This window comes from Alligator mississippiensis, chromosome 1 (genome assembly GCF_030867095.1).
Source record: "Alligator mississippiensis isolate rAllMis1 chromosome 1, rAllMis1, whole genome shotgun sequence".
Lineage (NCBI taxonomy): Eukaryota > Metazoa > Chordata > Crocodylia > Alligatoridae > Alligator > Alligator mississippiensis.
In genome coordinates this window covers 108,814,636-108,834,455 of record NC_081824.1, presented here as the reverse complement: position 1 = coordinate 108,834,455, position 19,820 = coordinate 108,814,636, and the positions used below count along the sequence as shown (strand labels likewise).

Here is a 19,820-nt window from a genome sequence, read left to right as displayed (position 1 = left end):
CCGGACTGTGCAGTCATCCACATCACAGCCTCTTAATTTGTTCACCAGTATGGGGTGGGATACCGTATCGAAGGCCTTCCTGAAGTCCAGGTATACGACATCCACCCCACCTCCTGTGTCCAGGCGTTTCGTAACCTGGTCATAGAAAGAGACTAGGTTGGTCAGGCATGATCTGCCCGCCACAAACCCATGCTGGTTTCCCCTCAGCATAATTTGTCCTGCCGGGCTCTCACAAATGTGAGCCTTGATAATTTTTTCAAATACTTTACCAAGGATGGAGGTGAGACTGACCGGCCTATAGTTGCCTGGGTCCTCCTTCCTCCCCTTTTTGAAAATGGGGACCACGTTAGCCCTTTTCCAGTCCTCCGGGACTTGGCCTGTGCGCCACGAGCATTCGAATATTCCCGCCAGTGGCTCTGCAATGACGTCGGCCAGTGCCTTCAGCACCCTGGGATGGAGCCCATCCGGGCCTGCCGACTTAAAGGCATCCAGTTCTTCCAAGTGACTCTGCACCACCTCAGGATCTACGCATGGAAGTCTGGCGCCTTGCTGCTGCCTCTCTACAACCCCAGTGAGAGACTTGTCGTGCCCCTCGCTTAGGAACACTGAGGCAAAGAACTCGTTGAGGAGTTCAGCCTTGTCCCCTCTATCTGTCACCAATTGCTTCTGCCCATTTAGCAGGGGTCCTATTCCTCCCTGGGCCTTCCTTTTACTCCCTATGTATCTAAAAAACAATTTCTTGTTGTCCTTTACTTGGGTTGCCATCCTCAGCTCCATGGTAGCTTTGGCCCGCCTAACTGCCTCCCTACAAGCACGAGCAGAGGAGGTATATTCATCTTTAGTGATCTCACCCTGTTTCCACTTTTTATGTGCTCCCCTTTTGGCCCTTAGGCTGCCCTGGATTTCTCTGGTCAGCCATGGAAGCCTCCTGGCCCCTTTCCCTCTTTTGCCTCGCTCGGGGATCGTCTTGCTTTGTGCCCAAAGGATCGTTTCCTTTAGGCACAGCCACCCTTCTTGGGCACCCATCCCATCAAAACTCCTACTCTGCAGTGCTTCCCTGACTAATCGCCTGAGTGCAATGAGATCAGCTTTCCTAAAGTCTAGCACTTTCACCCTACTAGTTACCTTACCCACTCGCCGTCTTATGTTGAATTCTATCATAAGGTGATCACTGTCTCCCAGATAGCTACCGATTTGGAGGTCCCCTATCATGTCATCTCCCGTTGCCAATACCAGATCCAGTATGGCATTCCCCCTAGTGGGACCATACACCTCCTGTGTCAGGTGGAGGTCCTGTACACAAGTTAGAAACCTGCGTGAGCGATGGGACCTTGCTGTCTGCGTCTCCCAGCAGATGTCCGGGTAGTTTAGGTCCCCCATGACTACCGCCTCTTTAGCTTTTATGGTCTCCGAGAGTTGCCTCAGGAGCCCCGCATCTATTTCTTCCCCTTGGTGTGGGGGTCTGTAACAGACCCCTACCACCAAATCCCTTTCTCCTTGCCCCCCATGTAGCCTAACCCACAATCCTTCTACTTCCTCAGCCTCGGATTCTGTCTTGAAGAGTACTCTCTCATTTTATTTCATAACTGTGCTTATGGAAGAAGGCAGATTTTATAAAAGAGTTAAATCACAGTCTTTCAAGACATTCAAAACAGCCATTTTGATTATGTTCCTTTTTCACAGGACTTTTACATAGCAGGTTGTTTAGACTGCTCTAGATGCATCTGCCCAACAGCAAAAACAGGATTTTTTTTTATATACCAAAAAAACAGCTCCATTTTAGAACAGGCCAAACTGTAATAGGTACCAAAATAATGCATACAAGACTAGAACAGGAAGAGTTAAAAATAGAAGATTGGATTTCATATAAAATATACATTCCAAAGGATTCTTATTCTTTACTTTATAAGTGTTAAAGGCAAATACCGCAGTTGTGTTTTGACACCATGTAATACTTTTGCTGGCTTATGTTAAATATATCTTGTAGGCCTCAGCCACCCCTATATATAAATTGCTTCCTTGAGATGAACTAGTGCGTAGCAGTCACTTACAAAAAAACACAATGTAGAATTGAAGTTGTACCTTTCCAGAAGCTGAGGTTTCAAACCTCCTCTTTCAAAAATACTGGAAACCAGGAAATGTGCATGTAGAGGCATCCCTTCATTTCCCCAGAAAGAGCATTAGTGTAATGGGACAATCAGAAAGAGCCACAGTTCAGGTAACACTTTACTGACATTGATATGGACTGACATTTTACACAAACTGTACCACAGCTAATAGACTGATACCCAATAGCTAGCTGCTTATATGAAGAGGCAGAATATCATCTGCAACCATGCACTCTAGGGGCTACAGATAATTCCACAATATATCCCCCTTGTTGAAACCAGTTTGTCTGCTAGTCTCAATTTAAGATAGCATTTTTTAAAGCAAATAAGATTGAACAGTAGCGCTCTTTCAATACTTCAACTTTGTGTGTTTTGGTGGTATCTCAGTTCATTGGCTAATTTTGACCTCACCACATTGCAAATGCAATTACCAAGCAGAATAGGTAAGAAAGTTTTTAGAAGAATTTCAGCATGCATCAAAATACAATAATGACAGGTGATAAGTGCTATGTAAGAACTAGGTATTTTTATTAATAACTGTGCTATAATATTATGGGGGAGGGCAGCAACACCACAGAATGCTGTACCAGCTACAGAGACAAGATATTGTTTAAAAATCAGCAATTCTCAACCTCAATGGACTCAAGGTACCCTTCATAGCACTCATTTCTTAAATATGGAAGAAATAATTCTTCTATTACAAAGAACTCAGAAAGACTATAACAGATTAAAATATTTTTGACACTATGGATTCTCATTTGAAATCTCTGGGTTTATCTTGTGAATCATGTATAGATAGCTACACAGCCAATATTATTAGTATTGTGCAGCACCCTGAAAGGGATCTCACAGAACTCTGGTTAAGGATCACTTGTTTAAACAAACGTTTTGATACACAGTTCACAGATTCTGTAAGCATGTAGGATTCTCCTTCCCTCTTGAAGATAAATGTACTAGAACTGACAGCTGATATTAATAATCTGAATTTCCTCTCAAATGCAGCTTTTCTAATGCAGTTGAAGCCATATCATAATGAAAAGAAACTAAGCCTGTGTCACATGAAAGTCACCAGCATTCACCTTCAAATAATAAAAAAAACACTTTGAGGACCTGTCACATTCATTCTTTGTAAGTCTGTAGACAATAATGGTCAGCCTTTCCCACATTAAAATGTTACTATGCCACAGATTACCAAAGATTACTGTACAGATCACTGAGGGAGCAATTTATTAATTCTATCCCATGTTTCAGAGTCCTTCCTATCAAGTTCAGTGAAAGGAGGAATGCAAGGTAGCTTTTAGCTTCTAAGCAAGTCTTTGGTCAATTTTTCCAAAACAGGAGCCCATCTTTAGACTCCTAAAGAAGTGATCTACCAAAAAAGGAAAGAATAGTCAGCATCTTCATTCAAAGCAAATAGGAAAAAACAACTGTGCCCCTAGTACTTCCATAAAAATCAGCTCACATCTTTCGATGCCTAATACTGATTTAAACAAGTATGTTTTGACTTCTGGCTTTTTATATGACCATGTTACGTATCATAATAAGTGGAACTATATACACCTTTAGAACTACATAGCTATATAGATAAGTATAGAAAAACTCTTGAAAAACAAAATAACCACCCCCGCAGCCACATTATGCAAACATGTTTTGAAACATTTTACTTCCTAAAAAGGGTTTTAAACTAGAACAAGTAAGGATAGCTTGTGACAGCATCAGCTGAGAAGAAAACAACAAATTCATATACACTCCCTTTTTATCTAACGTGTGGGAGTATTGAAATGATCACTAAATCAAACTGTCATGAAAAAAGCTCTGAAAAGTGGAACATACTGCCCCTTCTCCAAACAAAAACCTTACTAAATACTGTGACATCATGGGTATTTTCATCATTCCCATGCACAGCATAAAACAGTCTGTAAACTGATAAATATTCTCTTATTTAAGTAGCACAAACTTTTGTAGCACTAAAGCTGAAGATTTGCCAAAAGTTGGTTTTGTTTAACTGGAAGATTTATGAGTTGATAATGATTGCATAATATTACACCAAGAATAGTGATATTAATGTCAGAGAGAAACTAAGGAAAAAAATTACTTTTTCATAGCTTAAACGGCAAGTGAGGCTGAACTGGAACACTTAAGCCAAGTCAGTTTTTCACTCAGATTTTGGATATTTAGTTAATTGAAGTATGGCTGAAAGTAAATATATCAGTAATTTCGAATAAATTATCCCAAACTCAGGAAAATCGAAGTTTGACTTGCATTTAAATAATTCATAGGGCTAAGAGATGCAGATGCATGGATAGGGCACTTTAACAACCTTAACTCTGTAGGTAAAGGGTGGGAAGAGGAATTGTCTTTCTTTAGTCAAAATCCATCAGTAGTTGGCAATCAATTTCATCTAGTGTAGAAGGAAAACCACTGAAATGCCTTGATCTTAAATCATGTCATTATTGTGCAATACCCCTAATATGATGGAGTTAAGATCATTTGGGTGCCCTAAGCATGCATTCCTATAAACTTACATCTGGATTTCGTCTCAAGATTAACTTTGATTTTCCTGGGCTTGGAAAAGTTAGAAATATGTCCCTACTGTATTGTATTTTGTTTAAAAGAAATTTACTTTCAATCTTAACTCCATCATAAATATAGTTTGAGAGAGCTGCCTTTTTTAAAATTACATGCATTTCTAATCATATGTGCTAAGCACTCTAGTGAGATTGTTCTTATCATTTGAAGAATGAAACATTAATTTGTTACGTTTAAACTTCTGTAGCTCTGTATACACTTTACCTATTTTACCCTACGTGATAACACAAAGCAGCTAGTCCAGAAAGGCAGTTCAGCTGGGTTTACAGCTGCTTTACACTAACAAGACACCACAAAACAGCTGGAGCTTGCACTATAAATTTCCTCCTAGTTCTGCTATCTCTGTATGTGCACCTATCCTTTAATCCTTCATTTCCTTCTGGCATCTGTTCCTTACCAAGCTCTACATGTTAGACACATATGCACCAGGTTTCCTCCCTCTTTCCTGCACATTTAGTCACGTCCAACCTTTGTTTTCTCATCCTGTGCTCACTGGTGATTAGAAAATAGGCCTAGGCAAGAAGCTAAAATAGCCACTGGTTTATAAAAAGCCAGAATATCTTCAGGAAAAGCCATGGCTTGCAATAATATTAGAAATTGGAAAGGAGCACTGTGAGAAACAGGTGAATGCGAGAGTTCATCATCTTCAAGGACAGCTTGTGCCCTTGTCCCATCAGAACATTTGAGGATGGAGGCCATTATTGAAGAAGGCAGCTCATGGCATTCTCTGTAGTAGGACATTTTTCTTCAGCCTCTGCTGAAGAAGTGGCTTAGCGAAATAAGTATTTGAAAAACTGACCATTAATCCTAAAAATGCTTTAGTATGGCCTAATTATAAGATGCAAGTGAACTGAGCGGTAAATTTCTAAAGACCAACTCTGAGAATATTTTGTTACTAAAATACATTTATCACTAAAAGACACTGAATTCTTTAGTCCATAAACAATTCATACAATATCACAGAAAACACATTCTTTGTGCATAATAACTTATTTAAAATTTTAAATTAGGGGCAGAAGTCAATTCCATCTCATCTGTGGACCAGAGTCCAGCACCTCCATATTAAGCATACATTCTATTAAAGATTTGTAAAGTACAATCTTCAGTTTGGATAATTAGCTCATAAACTTTGGTATGAGGCACCAGAGGGTTGCCTACCTTGCATTTGGGACATTTTTGGGCATTCCTTTGCCCATGTTCAATCTCACTGGCCCAGTGACGCAGCAGCTTGTCCCCTTTTTTGTATTCTTTACAGTTGACGCCTTCATGCCAGGGAGAGTGGCACTTAAAACACCAGACAAATTGGCAAGATGGACACTGGATCTGCACAAAACAGGAAAAATCAAATAGATTTGAAAACTGGGCACAGAACACACACAGAAGACCACCTTGAACAAGAGCATTTTTAATAAGGATGTCAACTGTGTATGTATATGACCACAAAGGTCAAAAAACTCAAAGAATCCTAATGTAAAATATAATGAAAAGGGACCAATTTACTATTCTAATGTATGGAACTATGTTAAAACCTGTATGGTTAGTTCCTCAAAAACTAAAAAGCAAACATCTCATATCAGGTTCAAGTACATACTTAACTTTAAGCATATGAACAGACTAATTCAATGCAATTAAGTACATTCTAGGTACTTTGTTGGAGCATGGCCACAGTAAATGCTGAATGCACAAACCTTAATGTTGCCTACTGGTACAAGGAGTTTGATTCACACTTTTATTTGATACCAAGTGTGATGAAGTAAAGTTTACTCTTCCCACAAGATTTAGTATTGTGTAAGTTTCTTTTAAATAGACGTATATTATTTCATATTTTACATATTCATTATTGTGACTGCCATGATAGCTCAATTATATCTATTTTTATGAACTTAAAGCAGGGGAGGGCAATTATTTTGGCTGGAAGGCCAATTTATCAATTTTAGTGAGCTGCTGTGGGCCAGGGGAGGGGGAAATGGGGATGGGATGCTGACCTGGTTTGATGTGGTGGGGGGGGGGGGGAGGGGAGGAGGGGGAGCAGCAATTGAGCTATCCCACCCAGGTCTATCCACTCCACATCCACTAACAGGGGTGCCTTACAGAGAAGGCAGGCAGAATCTGTATGGAAACTAGTTGGGACCCCTGTAGACCCCTGTGAAATTTGTTGGTGACACTGAGCCACGGCAGATGGGATGCGGCCGGGGTGCAGCGTCTGGCAGTGGGACAGGCGGGCAGGGTGGATTCTGGGGCGGTGACAGAGCAGGGCTGGTGCCCACGGCAGAGTCAGGATCCGCTCCTTGGGGAGTGGTCCCAGTCCTGCACCATCACTGCTTCACAAACCTGGTCCTGGCCCCTGCCTGCCTGTTGGGCTCCCAGATGCTGCTCCCTGCCAGCCCTTGGCCCCATCTTATCTGCCTGGCTAAGTGTGTCCTGCCCACAGGGATCCTAGCCAGTCTCCACGGAGACCCTGCCCACTCCATCTAACACCCCTGACAGTGGTTGTGGGGTGGATGGGCTGAGTTGCCCAGTGGGGCCAGGTCTGGTGATGGTGGAGACAGTAGCGGCAGGAGCCGGAAGCAGTTGTCACTGTGGGGGTTGCTGGGAAGTGGAGACCAGCTGCTGCGCTGCCCTGCTATGCATCCCGGGGTGGCAGGACCAGCCACACACGCCATGGCCCTGGCTGCCCCCCGTGCCTGCGCCAGGCAGGGCTGAGGGACCCGCCGCAGACTGGATAGAGTCCCTTGGCAGGTTGGATTTGGCCAGTGGGCTATATTTTTCCATTCATAACTTACAGGAACTGTAATGCCTAGTAATTCTAGCTTCATTTGTGTTCAGCATGGTATAAGCACAAAAGGTCTTGTTTGCATTCAATTTAACTGAAAGTAGTATTTTTAACCAGTTTGACTCAGTATGTTGACTGACTGCAGTTCAGTTTGCCCCTGTAAGTTCATGGGGGTCAGATGATAGAAAATTAGGGTTGGAAGGGACCTCAGGAGGTCATTTAATGACCAACTTCTTGCTCAAAGCAGAACCAGCCCTAACTAGATCATCCCAGCCAAAGCCTTATCAAGCCAGGTCTTAAAAACTTCCAAGGGTGAAGCTTCCACCACCTCTCTGGGTAACCTCTTCCAGTGCTTTACTACCCTTCTTGTGAGAACATTTCCCCTAATATCTAACCTAAATGACCCTTGCTGCAATTTGAGACCATTGTTCCTTGTTCTGTCATCTGCCACCACCGAGAACAGTCTAGCTCCATCCTCTTTCAAACTACCCTTCAGGTATTTGAAGGCTGCTATTAAATCCCCTCTCCATCTCTTCTTCTCTAGACTAAATAAGCCCAGTTCCCTCAGCCTCTCTTCATAAGTCATGTCCCCCAGCCCCCTCACCATTGTTGTCGCCCTCTGCTAGACTCTCTCCAATATCTCCACATCCTTTCTGTAGTGGGGGGCACAAAACTGAACACAGTACTCCAGATGTGGCCTCACCAGTGCTGAATAGAGGGGAATAATCACTTCCCTTGACTTACTGTCAACACACATACCAATGCAGCCCAGTGTACCATTAGCCTTCTTGGCAACAAGGTCACACTGCTGGCTCATATTAACTGATTGTCCACTGTAACCCCCAGGTCCTTTTCAGCCTAGTTGCTGCCCAGACAGTCAAGATAAACCAATGTATTTCATTTTAAAGTGATATGTCCACAGGGGTCTACCTAAACCAGTCCAAATAAATCCAAAACATCCTTGCTGCCCTGGAAGAGCTTATCCACACCTGCCTTCCACTGATTTGGTGGTGGTGCTTTCATTCACTTTCTACAGATGCAAATGACTACACCAGGGACAAGGCAGAAAAAAATCACCACCAGAATGTTTGATGCACATTTTCTTTTCTCTAAACTATGCCTCACATTTAAACATCCACCACTTCTAACACATTCTCTTTTTAGGAGAAAAATGAAAAGATGAATTGGCTGACTTGAAACTAAGCAAGCTATAAAGTCTGATGGTCTTTACACGATAGCAAAATATGAGCTGCTTCATATTACAGGATTCATAGTACACTGCGTAACAACCATTTACTTTTTACATGCATTATTTCAACATATTCAGTGTGACAAGACCCTGCGCATGCAAACAAATATTTGAACTAGGGATGTCCAACTTCTAAGCAACTGGGGGGGACAGCGTGCCCACCTGTGTGGATGCCTCCCTTTCTGCCCTGCATGCCCACATGGATGCTCTTCTCCCCCACTCCTCTGCATGCCCACACACCAGTACTCCCTGCCACCCACTGCTGTTCTGCATGCCCGCACAGCCCTGGCTTCACTTCAGCTCCCCATGCCATGCTACCTGTTGTGACCCTGGGGCAGGAAAAGGAAGTCAGAGAAGGGTGGAAGAGTTGCAGCCAGCAATGGCAGGGAGCTAGGGCTGGGTGGAAGCCTGGGGGCATCAGCTTAGCATCTTGCAAGCTAAGTGTATGTGTAATTAAATGAGAGTTTATCTAAGAGGGGCAGCACAAAACTTAAAGTCATTCCATTTTTTCCCATGATACCAGGAAAAAAACATAAAACTGGTCTATCTATCTTCTAGTTCACAAAGTTTATAAACTATGTATTACAGCCTTGAAAGCAAGTGAATGAGATTATTCAAGTGAAAGTAACTAATCTATTTTCAGTGCCCAAACTGGTACAAAGAATAAAATAAAAAGGATTACAGTATACCAGATACAGTTTCCATATTTATTCTACTTATTTGATGGGCTATTCCTAATTGTAGGATTTTCTGCTTTTTTAAAGGATTTAGGCATTTTGGCCTAGTTATGAATAAGTGTCAGTGGGGATTAATTCTTGTTTTTAACCCGATTTTTGTACTTTGAAGCTTAAGTCTTATTGAAGGTCTATAGGCCCTAGCCTTTTTTGACATTTCCCCATTTAAAAAAAAACTCCATGTCCTGAATCTATAAAGGGCAACATGTTGCTTATGCACACATAACGGACACAATAAGGACACAATGATAGCACAAGCCCAAGTACCCGAAGTCTATTAATGCATCTCCTTTAGTAACACACCATAATCTTACCCTTAACATTGAATCGACAATAAATAAGTAAAATAAAGCAAGGAAAAGGGACACCCACCCACCTTCTGCATTAACAGTTATCAGGTCCTTGAGTGGAGTGGAATCGGGCCCTTACTGCTTTCACTACCTGAGTGGCTCAGAAGACTAGAATAGGGATCATAACTCTCTAGAAACCAACATTTTCAGTTTTAATTATTGGTTTACTGGCCTGGACAATGCCCCCCTTAGACGATTTTAAAGAACATGCACTTTTATATGTTGGTCACAAAAATAAGTTAGTCAGGCATGATGTACTTAATATTTACAGTAAACAAAAACCTATTGTACCACTTTTCAAAGCTTGTGACCCTTACTTCAGTATGAATCGATAGCCATAGTTATGTCTTTTAAATAGCTATTGCAACTGATGAAGATCTTCAGTTTTTAGTTGACATCGAAGTGTCAAGTAATACAGATCAAAATCTTTCTCTCTGGAAGTCTAATAACTGAAGTATCTTGCCTGGCAAAGCATCACCATAACTTGGAGCAAAAGTCATTTTATTCTAAAACTGACATGTTTGTATGCCCTATCCCTGTACTGTCCTGTGCAACTGATGTTAATGAAATATGGTAGTTGGTGGAAATGTATTAATAAAAATACATCAAGAAAATTGGTATCAAGTTCACCCCAGGTTTGTTACTTAGAGGGCAACTCAAACAGACATGATCCTCAAGTATTTGCATTAAATGTAATGCTCATAACCACAAGTAACCCTACTGAAGTGAACTAGACTATTCACTAGAGTAAGCCCTATGTTTGGTATAATACCAGGTTTGGAGCCTCCTACTTTATTCTCCTGACCTCACGCCCCCTCCCTTCATTACTGTAATTATGCCACTTCACTTTGTACTGTTGTTCTATGTTGTCTGATAGTACATTAATTTGGTGGGGGGAGGGGTAAACACTCCTGAAAGTCAACAACTTCCGTTTTGAAGGCTGGTGGTTTCAAACGCACAAACCCCTGGATTTAGATGTGAGATTGTGGTATGTTTGAGAAGGTGCACACAAGTGAAAATTATAAGAGGATTTCAAACTTCCATTTCACCTTTCCTCAAAGTGTCTCTCAGCTTTTCTAATGACTAAGGCTAAGCAGAAGCATTACATTCAGATTGCCCTAACCATGCTTGGGGCAATCTAAATGACTAAGTGTGCTCACAAGGCTTATATCACCCTAAAATGGCATGCCTGATCTGAAGTTTGTTCACTTGAAGAAATAACTGTAGATCTGCCTGGGTTATCCTGATCTAAAATGGGTTAATGTGGCCTAATGAATGCCTGCATAACATAGTCTAGGGGCTCAGAAAGCCCAGACACTCTTTGCAGCCCAGACCTGCCAGTCCCTACCCCTTGACCTACCTCTGGTGAATGCTGCTTGTGACAGAACCCAACTCAGATTTAGGTGGCTCAAAATAAGCTGACTAATCTGAGTCGGATAATTTCAGCACTTGTTCGCACCCTAAATTAATATTTAGTGAACAAAGTATGACTCTTGCTTCAGTCAAATTGTATAAAAAGTCAAAGAATCAGAGCTGGAAGAGACCCCAGGGGTTAACTGAGCTCAACTTCTGCATAGACAAAGGATATACTATTTCTAAAACCAATACTGTAACTGGATATGCATGGGGCACAGCCGACAGGCTGCAGCTGTGGGCTCGAGTCAGGGATCTTCTCGCCAGGGGCTGGGCTCGCGGCATGCGGGTTGCAGCCACCCCCAAATTTCGCTGTAGCTCCCTTCCAGTGCCACTGCTGCAGCACACCCGGCATAGCCCCAGCTCTTCCCCAAGACAGAGGGGAGAAGGAGTGGATGGAGATGGGAAGGAACATGGGTGGGAGGGAAGCTGTTTTTCCTCTTCCCCCCCATGGAGGTATTAAATGCAAGTTTGGGAGGAAGGGTGAGTTGGACTGGTGGGAAGAGGTCATTCTCTCTGGTCAGAAGAGGGAGGTGGGAATTGGAGAGGGTAAGGTGGGGTAGATTGCTTCTCCCCACCTCTACCCGCCCAGGATGGGGGAGAGGGTTGTTATTTTAATATTTTATTTTGTTTCTAGAAACTCTCTCTCTTATTGTAAGCCACTCTGAGCCTTTTTGGGAAGCAGAGAATATAAATCTAATAAATAAATACATAATTGGAAACTACATCTCTTCCCCTTCTTTAGGGATACAGCTTTTATGAATTATTGGATCCCAGAGTTTTGTTTTATTTTATTTTGAAGACTAAGATGAAAGTACTCATCCAGAGACATCAAGCAGCACTGCCTTCTTTGCATCTTCCATCAGTATCTGTCCCTCACTATTGACCACTTGACCCAGTTTCCCTGGTCCACCTTTTCTGATGGATAATTTTTTCAGAACAAACTCTTCCTTGTCATCTAGAACATCCTTTGTCAATTAGATCACTTTTTCACCTTTGCTTTCCTGATCATTTTCCTGCCTCTCCTTGTTACGCTTCCTTAATGACTCACCTTCCTTTCCACTGCATACACATTTCTTTATTGATTGTGAGGTAGCTAAGAAGCTCTTTGTGTAGCCATGTCAGTCTCCTAACTGCAGCTCTTCTCATCCTTCCACTGTACTGGAATAGCTTCTAGTTGACCCTCTAATATTACAGCCTTTAAGAACTGCCTTCTTTCCTGGCTCCCTTTAACCTTCACTCTTGCTGTTCATAGCATCTTGTGTACAAATTCTCTGAACTGGTTGAAAACTGACTTTTGGATTTCAGTGTCTTACTTTGTAATCCTTGTGCCTTTTCTTTCTTAGAATCATGACTTCTGTCATATCATGATCACTTGCTCCCAAATTTCCAATCACCTTCATATTTGCAACCAATTCTTCCTTATTGGTCAGAACAAAATTGAAAATAAATAACTGTTTAATTATATCCTCAACTTTCTGTATCATGCATATCTATCCTGTATGCACTCTAAGAACTTACTGGAAAGTAACATTTTGCTGTATTCTTCTTTCAACAGATATTAGACAAAAATCTTTTTAGGGTGGTTTAGACAGGGATGATCCTGCCATGAATAGCAGGCTAGATTAGGTAATTTCCTGGAGTCCTGTCCAGGCCTACCTTCCTAAGATTTTGTGATCTCTTTCACGGAAGCTAATATCTCCATTAGTTCTCTCTCCCATAAGTTTTAAGTATTTTTTTCTTACCTGCTTGAAGGATGCTGCTTATTTCTGACTTTTCAGTTTATAATTACTATAATGGGGTCTATTATAATTATATCATAATTATACATATTTATTTATTTGATTTATATGAAGCCCTTTCCAAAAACGGTTATGGGAAGCTTACATAAGAAAACAGAATAATTTAAAACAGGAGACTGAGAAGAACAAAAAACAATTATACCAAAATAAAACAGAAAACCCCATAAACATCTAATTCTAGCTTTGTTTGGTAAATTCCAGCTCAAATACAAAAGTCTTGCAGTGCTTTTAAAAGATGTCCAGGTTTGGGCTCTAGGGAGTCTCATGAGAGAGGGAGCTCCAAAGCTGAGAAGCAGCTACTGAGAGCAATCTCCCACCTATTTTCGCCAAGCAGACTTGGCATACTGACAGTACTTGTAGGAGGGGCTGGTTGGGCAGAGAGAACCCTGCTTTCCCCACTGCCACAGACCTGCACCATGGGTCTTGGGCAGCAGGGAAAGAGGAGAGATCACACTGCCCCTTGTTCTACCCTTGCTGGTGTAGGACAAGGGGTCATGAGTGCTTTGCTCAGTGAAACAGAAACACACATTGTGGCACAGCACAATTGCTCCATTCAGTGACTTGTTTCTAGCCTTAGAGACATCTATTGCCAGAGTCCAATGTGCAAGATGGGGTCCCAAGGCAAGATCCAGGGATAGCACCATGATAAAAACCCCCAAATCCTCTTATTTTCTAGCAACTGAGAACAGGAAGGGAATCTGCCTTTTCACAAGTGTTGCTGTTGCTTATCTACTGTTGACTGGTAAAGCTTCAGTCCCCCAGTTAGAAGCCATCCAATATGTTTTCCAGGCACTGTTGAAGCCTATTCTTAGTATTTTTTTAAACATCCAGTTTCTCAAACATCTCTAAGTCCTGTCCATTACTGAAACATCAGCTGGAGCCTTATGAAAACGCTCTTTACATAAATTCCAAGGGGCCTAATTTCAAAGATGCATATTAGTACCTAGTAGCTCTCTCATCCCTGCACACAAATAGCTACCTTTCTGCTGGTCAGAAACAGAGGCAGAGGTCTCCTAATCACTACTCATACCTTGGGCCCACAGTAATAAGATGTTGGATAATCATCAATTGTAAGAACATAAGTAGCATACATGGGATCATACCAAGGTCTATTTAACACAGAAACTTTTCTCCAATTGGGCTCCCTTAGCTCTCTAGTTGTTATTCTATCCTTGCACTCCCATTTCTGTTTTATCATAATTTGTGCCATAAAATCAGCTGCAGTACATTTAGTGGCCTCACTCCATCCATTGAGGGAGGGTGCATAGTTTCTTATCATCACACAACAAACAGGTCCATCTCCCACAGCACGGTAAGAAATGCTTAAGAGGGAGAGCATATGTGCAGGCTGTATCCACAGTGATTAACCCCATGCCATACCCTCCTTGGCATTCATCAGGGCTAAATTTAATTATGGCTTTGATTTTAAAAGATTTCAACCCATTACTGAGATTAGAAGCTCTCCAGTAACCATCTGGTTCAAAATAACGATGTCTTACTTTCTGAAATCTAAGTAATACCCTTGTATCCTGTCTTCCCCAGTAACAGTTTACCATTTTTTACATGGTGTTAAATCCCAATTTCAGTATGTGAGGTAGAAGAACAGACACTTAAGAGTTGTCATGTTGTCCTGTTGCACATGGAGCTGGATTTAATCTTCTAATGGCCAGTATTTTTCTCAAAGGAAGAATTTTACTCAGGTTTGGCAGTCAGTGATTTTGAAGCCGTTTTATTCATCCTTCTTTTAAAGAACGCATAAACAGAAGCAGGCAGTTGGCACTATATTACTTGAATGAAAAAGTATTTTCAACCTTCACATTTCCTCTATCTCCCTCACTTCATTTCCTTTTATCATGTTGTTGATCCTCTATATAGCATTTCACATACACTTCCCTCATCCTCACACTCAAGTTTAGAAACTTCAGGATCCTACCTTCAAGCAATGAAGTCTAAAGAAGCAAGGGAGACGGTGGACAAATCTGCCTCCATTTTCCTTGTTCATTCATTTATGCTGTTAAGCAGCATATTAATTTATGGAGCAATTTATGCTGGGAGGAAGGGTGGGTTTTTTGATTAGTCCTTGGGTCAGAAATGAAAAGTTCATTAATGGGATGGGTAATAATGGATACAGGACAGGAAGTTTAATCCAAATTAATTTATTTTCAATCCATGGGACCAACATGTCACTCTTTAAATTTCACCGAGGAGGTTCCCTTCTGTGGTTGCAAAGTTTATTTCCTATTAATGAACTTCTCGTTTCTGACCCAAAGACTAATAAAAAAAAGTAAACCTGTCCAGCACCACAGAATGAGTTTGCTATCCCTAATTCAGACAGTGGGCTTCAGGGTGGAGCCCATCCTTTACTTTTAGACAATTACCCACCCTATTGTTTTCATTGGCAAAAAAGCCCTCAGCCATTAAAACACAACACACTAAACTGAAAACCTGTATTCAGATTAAGAGGTGTAACAAATGGATGTGTAAGCCTTGTGTTGAACTATTTGTAAGCTCTTTATATATTAATAGAATAGAATAGAACAGAATGTGTGTGTATACACACACACACACACACACACACACGGATATGGATATGTCATTAGGGCTAGTTTACTCTTTTCTTTTAAAAGCTAGGAGTTGTGCTATACTGCACACAGCAGTATCAGCACCACTGCTGAGCTACTCCTAGACCTTGGTCCCTCTGCTGCCATTCTGTAAACATCATGTGTATGAACCAAATCATTCAGAGGCAGCACATTTCCTATCAGCAATTTAGATGTCCCCAGATGCAATTATTTTCTATTATTTAGATTTGCATAGTAACTTGGAGCCCCAGTCAGAGCCTAGGATCCCATCTGTGAGGCACAGCATAAACAAAAGAAAAAGACACTCCTTGTCCCCAAAGATTTTACACTAAGTACCAGATAGATAACAGTACAGAAGGAAACAAGTAGTTAATATTAGGGCCTTGTTACATCTCACACTGAGCTGCACTAATGTTGATGGGCGTTAATGCTAGCTTGAGTTTGAAGCAGTCACATTTCAGGCCAGAAGGGGCCAGGAGGACTGAAAAGTAAGAATCTCCCCCCCACCCCAATTCCAGGCTTTTCCTCTGCCCCCCTGGGATTCCCCCCAGTTTTCGTCCCCTGCCTCTTGGGGCTCCCCTCCTACCTCCTAAACACCCACGAGGCATTACTTAAATTGTGGTTGCCCATGCTGTCCATCCTGGCGGAGCAGGAAGGGAAAGGTTAACCTCCCTGCCTAGCTGCCACCACTGCCCTGCTGATGTTCTTCTGCCCCAGGGAGCAGTAGCAGTAGCAGCAGGGCAGGCAGTTAACAACATGGGTAGACATAAGTAAGCTGGGAGTGGGGAATGGCCGATGGGCAGTAAGCGGGGATCCGGATTGGTGGCTTGGATAGAGCCCACTGTTCCCCACCACTGGAGGTGGGGGCGAATGGGGTATTTTCACTAGGATGTAGCCTAAAGTGACTGCATCTTAGTGTAATGTGAGCTGAGTAGCACGGATGATAATCCTGCTCTGGAGTGGCGTAACTTTAAGCCGCATAATGAGTGCTTGAAGCCCGTTTCAGATGTCAATGTCAGGACAATTCAGGGGTTCATATTTCCAGGAGCCATCCAGAATTACTGGGTAACAAGGCCCTTTGTCAGCATGATGAGCAGTAGTTTCAGCAAATCAGCAAGGTAACGTAAAAAAAACAAAAACAAACAAAACGGATCATGCCAAAGGAGAGCGTTATGAAGGGATTTGAAAAAGAATAACGAGGTAACTTTGAGGATACTCGCAGGCTGCTAACTCCTAAGCATATTTGCTTGAGAAATCTACCAAGCAGATGATGGAGGCTGACACCAAGGACTGACTAAAGCTGGGAGCTGATCTTTCCATGAGGAACGAAAGGGACAGAAAGTTTTTGATTTGCTAGACCAGGGGAGCTGATGGTGGGTCCAGGGTGCCTGCCCACTTATGCATGCAGTGCAGGGCCTGTAAGGTGTATGTCCTCTGGCCACTTAGAAGTTAGACAGCTCTGTGCTAGAACCTAAGAAACCAGCAGAGGGATGAAAAAAGGGTGAGGTGATTAAAGCAACAAACTGGGACAATTTTCCTTGCATCGGCATTCTGGATGGATATTGGTGAGGCAAAGCTACATTTGCAAGCCTGAGCAAAGAAAATTGTGGCAATGACAATAGGAGATAAAATGCAAGAATGCATAAGGCAGGCTGCATCTTACATGTACAAGTCACAGGGAAAAGAGGTGTTTAGTACAGCAGCATCAGAAGGGAAAGGTAATCTCTGCACAGGACTGCTTAGGGGCTTTCTACACTTCACACTTGTTAATGCTGAACAAAACAAGAAATCACACAACTTGCAAGGAATAACGGCCATGTTACTGTAAACGTAGCAGCTGCTCGGACATACTCTGAGAAATGCCTCCAGGTCAACACAGTTCGTTCTTTCAAGTGCGACTGAGAAACAAAAGCAGGTGACTTGAACAGCTCTTCTGGGTAACGCTCCCATTATCAAATATTTCATAGAAAGTTTACTGCTTTGTATCAGATTATAAAACAATCAAAACTCAAATCCACTCAGTTCCACGGGTATTTGTGGAAAGGCATCACAGCAGTCACTCTGAGAAAACACAATCTGACAGATCCTGATAACAGAATTGGATTTTAGAGCAGTCTTATCAAAAAGGAGAAAAAGTTAAAAATATATCCAATTAGTGCTACAAGATAGCTTTATTTCACATATGAATATTTTGTACTAGATGCCTGAAGGGAAAAGCCTATAGTTTATATATACTTTTACGCTAGAGTGGCACAACACAGTCCTAAAAACTGGGATTAAATGATCATGCCAGGATTCTACCCATCTAAGAGCTGCTAGAGGATTCAGTGCTATAAGGGTACCCCTGTGATCCTTGGGTTTTCTGTACAGATTAGAAATTCTACATAAAGTTCAGGACTCAGGGCAAGTTTACATGTGCTCTGGGGGAAGGGAGGGGGCGAGGAACAGCACTTTAGTTACAGCGGATCCAAGAGCTGCTCTAAATAAAGTGCCACTGCATCTCATGCATCAGCATCCCTGTGCTTAAACATGACAGCAGGGGGGGCTCAAACTCAAGCTCATTCAATGAGCTTTAAATCAAGCATCCCCGCCACAACTTTAAGCACGAGATGCTGATACACGAGATATAGGAGGCTGCTAAAGTACAGCAATTGTCACACTTCAGCAGACTCAATTAAATAAGTCTGCTCCAACATGCTCAAATTCCAGCATGTCGGAGTAGCCTCCACACTTGTCTGTAGGTATCCTCAACATATTTTTACCAAGCTGTCACAAATCTAACAACAATAATGGGTGCCTGAGCTAAGGACTATAACAGGGGTGCCCAATCCATGGCACATGCCACAAGTGACACATGCAGGCGCTTTGTTTGGCATGCAGCAGATCTGGCAGGGAGCAGGAAGAACAACATCAAGAAGGCAGGGAGGACAACAGAGCACTGGATCAGGCAGGGAGAAGTGAGCAGAGCAGAAAAGGGAAGGTGACTGAGAGGCACTTAGGGAGGGGGCCCTTACTTTGTGATATGCTAGCCCAAAAAGGGTGGCTGCCATTAGGCTACATGACTGAATCATAATTGCTCTAAACTGGATGCAGTACTCCAGGTGAGGCCTCACCAGTGCTGAATAGAGTATAAGAATCATTTCTCTTGATTTGCAAGTGACACTCCTATTAAAATAACCCAGTATCCTATTGGCCTTTTTTGTAACAAGAACACACTGTTGGCTTATATTCAGTTTATGTAATTCTAGAACACCCAAGTCTTTCTCTGCAGTACTGAATCCTAGTTACTCATATTTGTACATGCAACTATTTCATCCCAAGTGCAGAACTTTGCACTTGACCTTGCTGAATTCCATCTGGTTGATTATGGGCCATGTCTCCAGCCTACTCGCGTCATCCTGGATCACTGCTCTACCCTCTGAAATGTCAGCAACTCCAACCAACTTAATTTCATCTTCAAATTTGCTAAGTCTGCACTCAGTCCCATCATCCAAAGCATTAATGAAGATGCTGAACAATAATGGATCCAGGACAGACCACTGGGGAACTCCACTTGATATATCCTCCCAATTAGACATTGAGCCATTGACAATTACTCTTCAAACATGATAAACTAACCAGTTATGTATCCAACTTACAGTACTTTAGTTTAGTCTGTATTTCCTTATCTTGTTAATAAGAATGTCATGGGAGATAGCGTCAAAACCCTTAATCTGTAAATCAGAATAATTTTGAAGATTTATAATGCAGGAAGTTATTGAGATTGTCACACCTATAAGTATGTGGACCTAGAACAACAGAAGAGACCCCAAGAAAAATCCTTCCTTAAGTCATGCACAAATACTCAGAACTGCAAGACTATACTACTGGCACACCTCACATTTAACAGAAGATTCCAATGCCCTTTTAAAACTTTAATGTTGACCAGGGGATTCAGACACACAAATCCTGCATTAGCTAGCTAGTTACTGCAGTTAAAACATCTAGGTAATTTTGAAAAATGAACTTCAGTAATCCCACCTTCCTTGTACCCACCTCTCTTCTACCTAAATTAATATTTACAGCTGAGTGAAGGACACTATCATTATTCAAGGCACAGTGAAAATTTAGTGGGCCAGAACAGTCCTGGCACCAACAACACAGAAAGAATGTTCAACTGCTTCAACCATTAAATAGACTAGTCATTCAGATATATGATTCTATGGGTTCATATTCTAAAT

At 41.9% G+C, this 19,820-nt stretch overlaps 1 protein-coding gene across 4 annotated transcripts in view; it reads right to left on the bottom strand.

Annotated features, from left to right (window-relative positions):
- Window positions 1-19,820, bottom strand: part of RNF217 (ring finger protein 217) — a 91,382-nt gene that overhangs the window by 30,131 nt on the left and 41,431 nt on the right. For all 4 annotated transcript variants that reach the window (XR_009464395.1, XR_009464394.1, XM_059733476.1 and 1 more), the window contains one exon: window positions 5,856-6,020. Coding sequence is in view for 2 of the 4 variants with exons in the window: in XM_059733476.1 (XP_059589459.1) it covers window positions 5,856-6,020 (165 nt within the window). In the remaining 2 variants the exon portion in view is untranslated. The remainder of the gene's footprint in view (window positions 1-5,855; window positions 6,021-19,820) is intronic.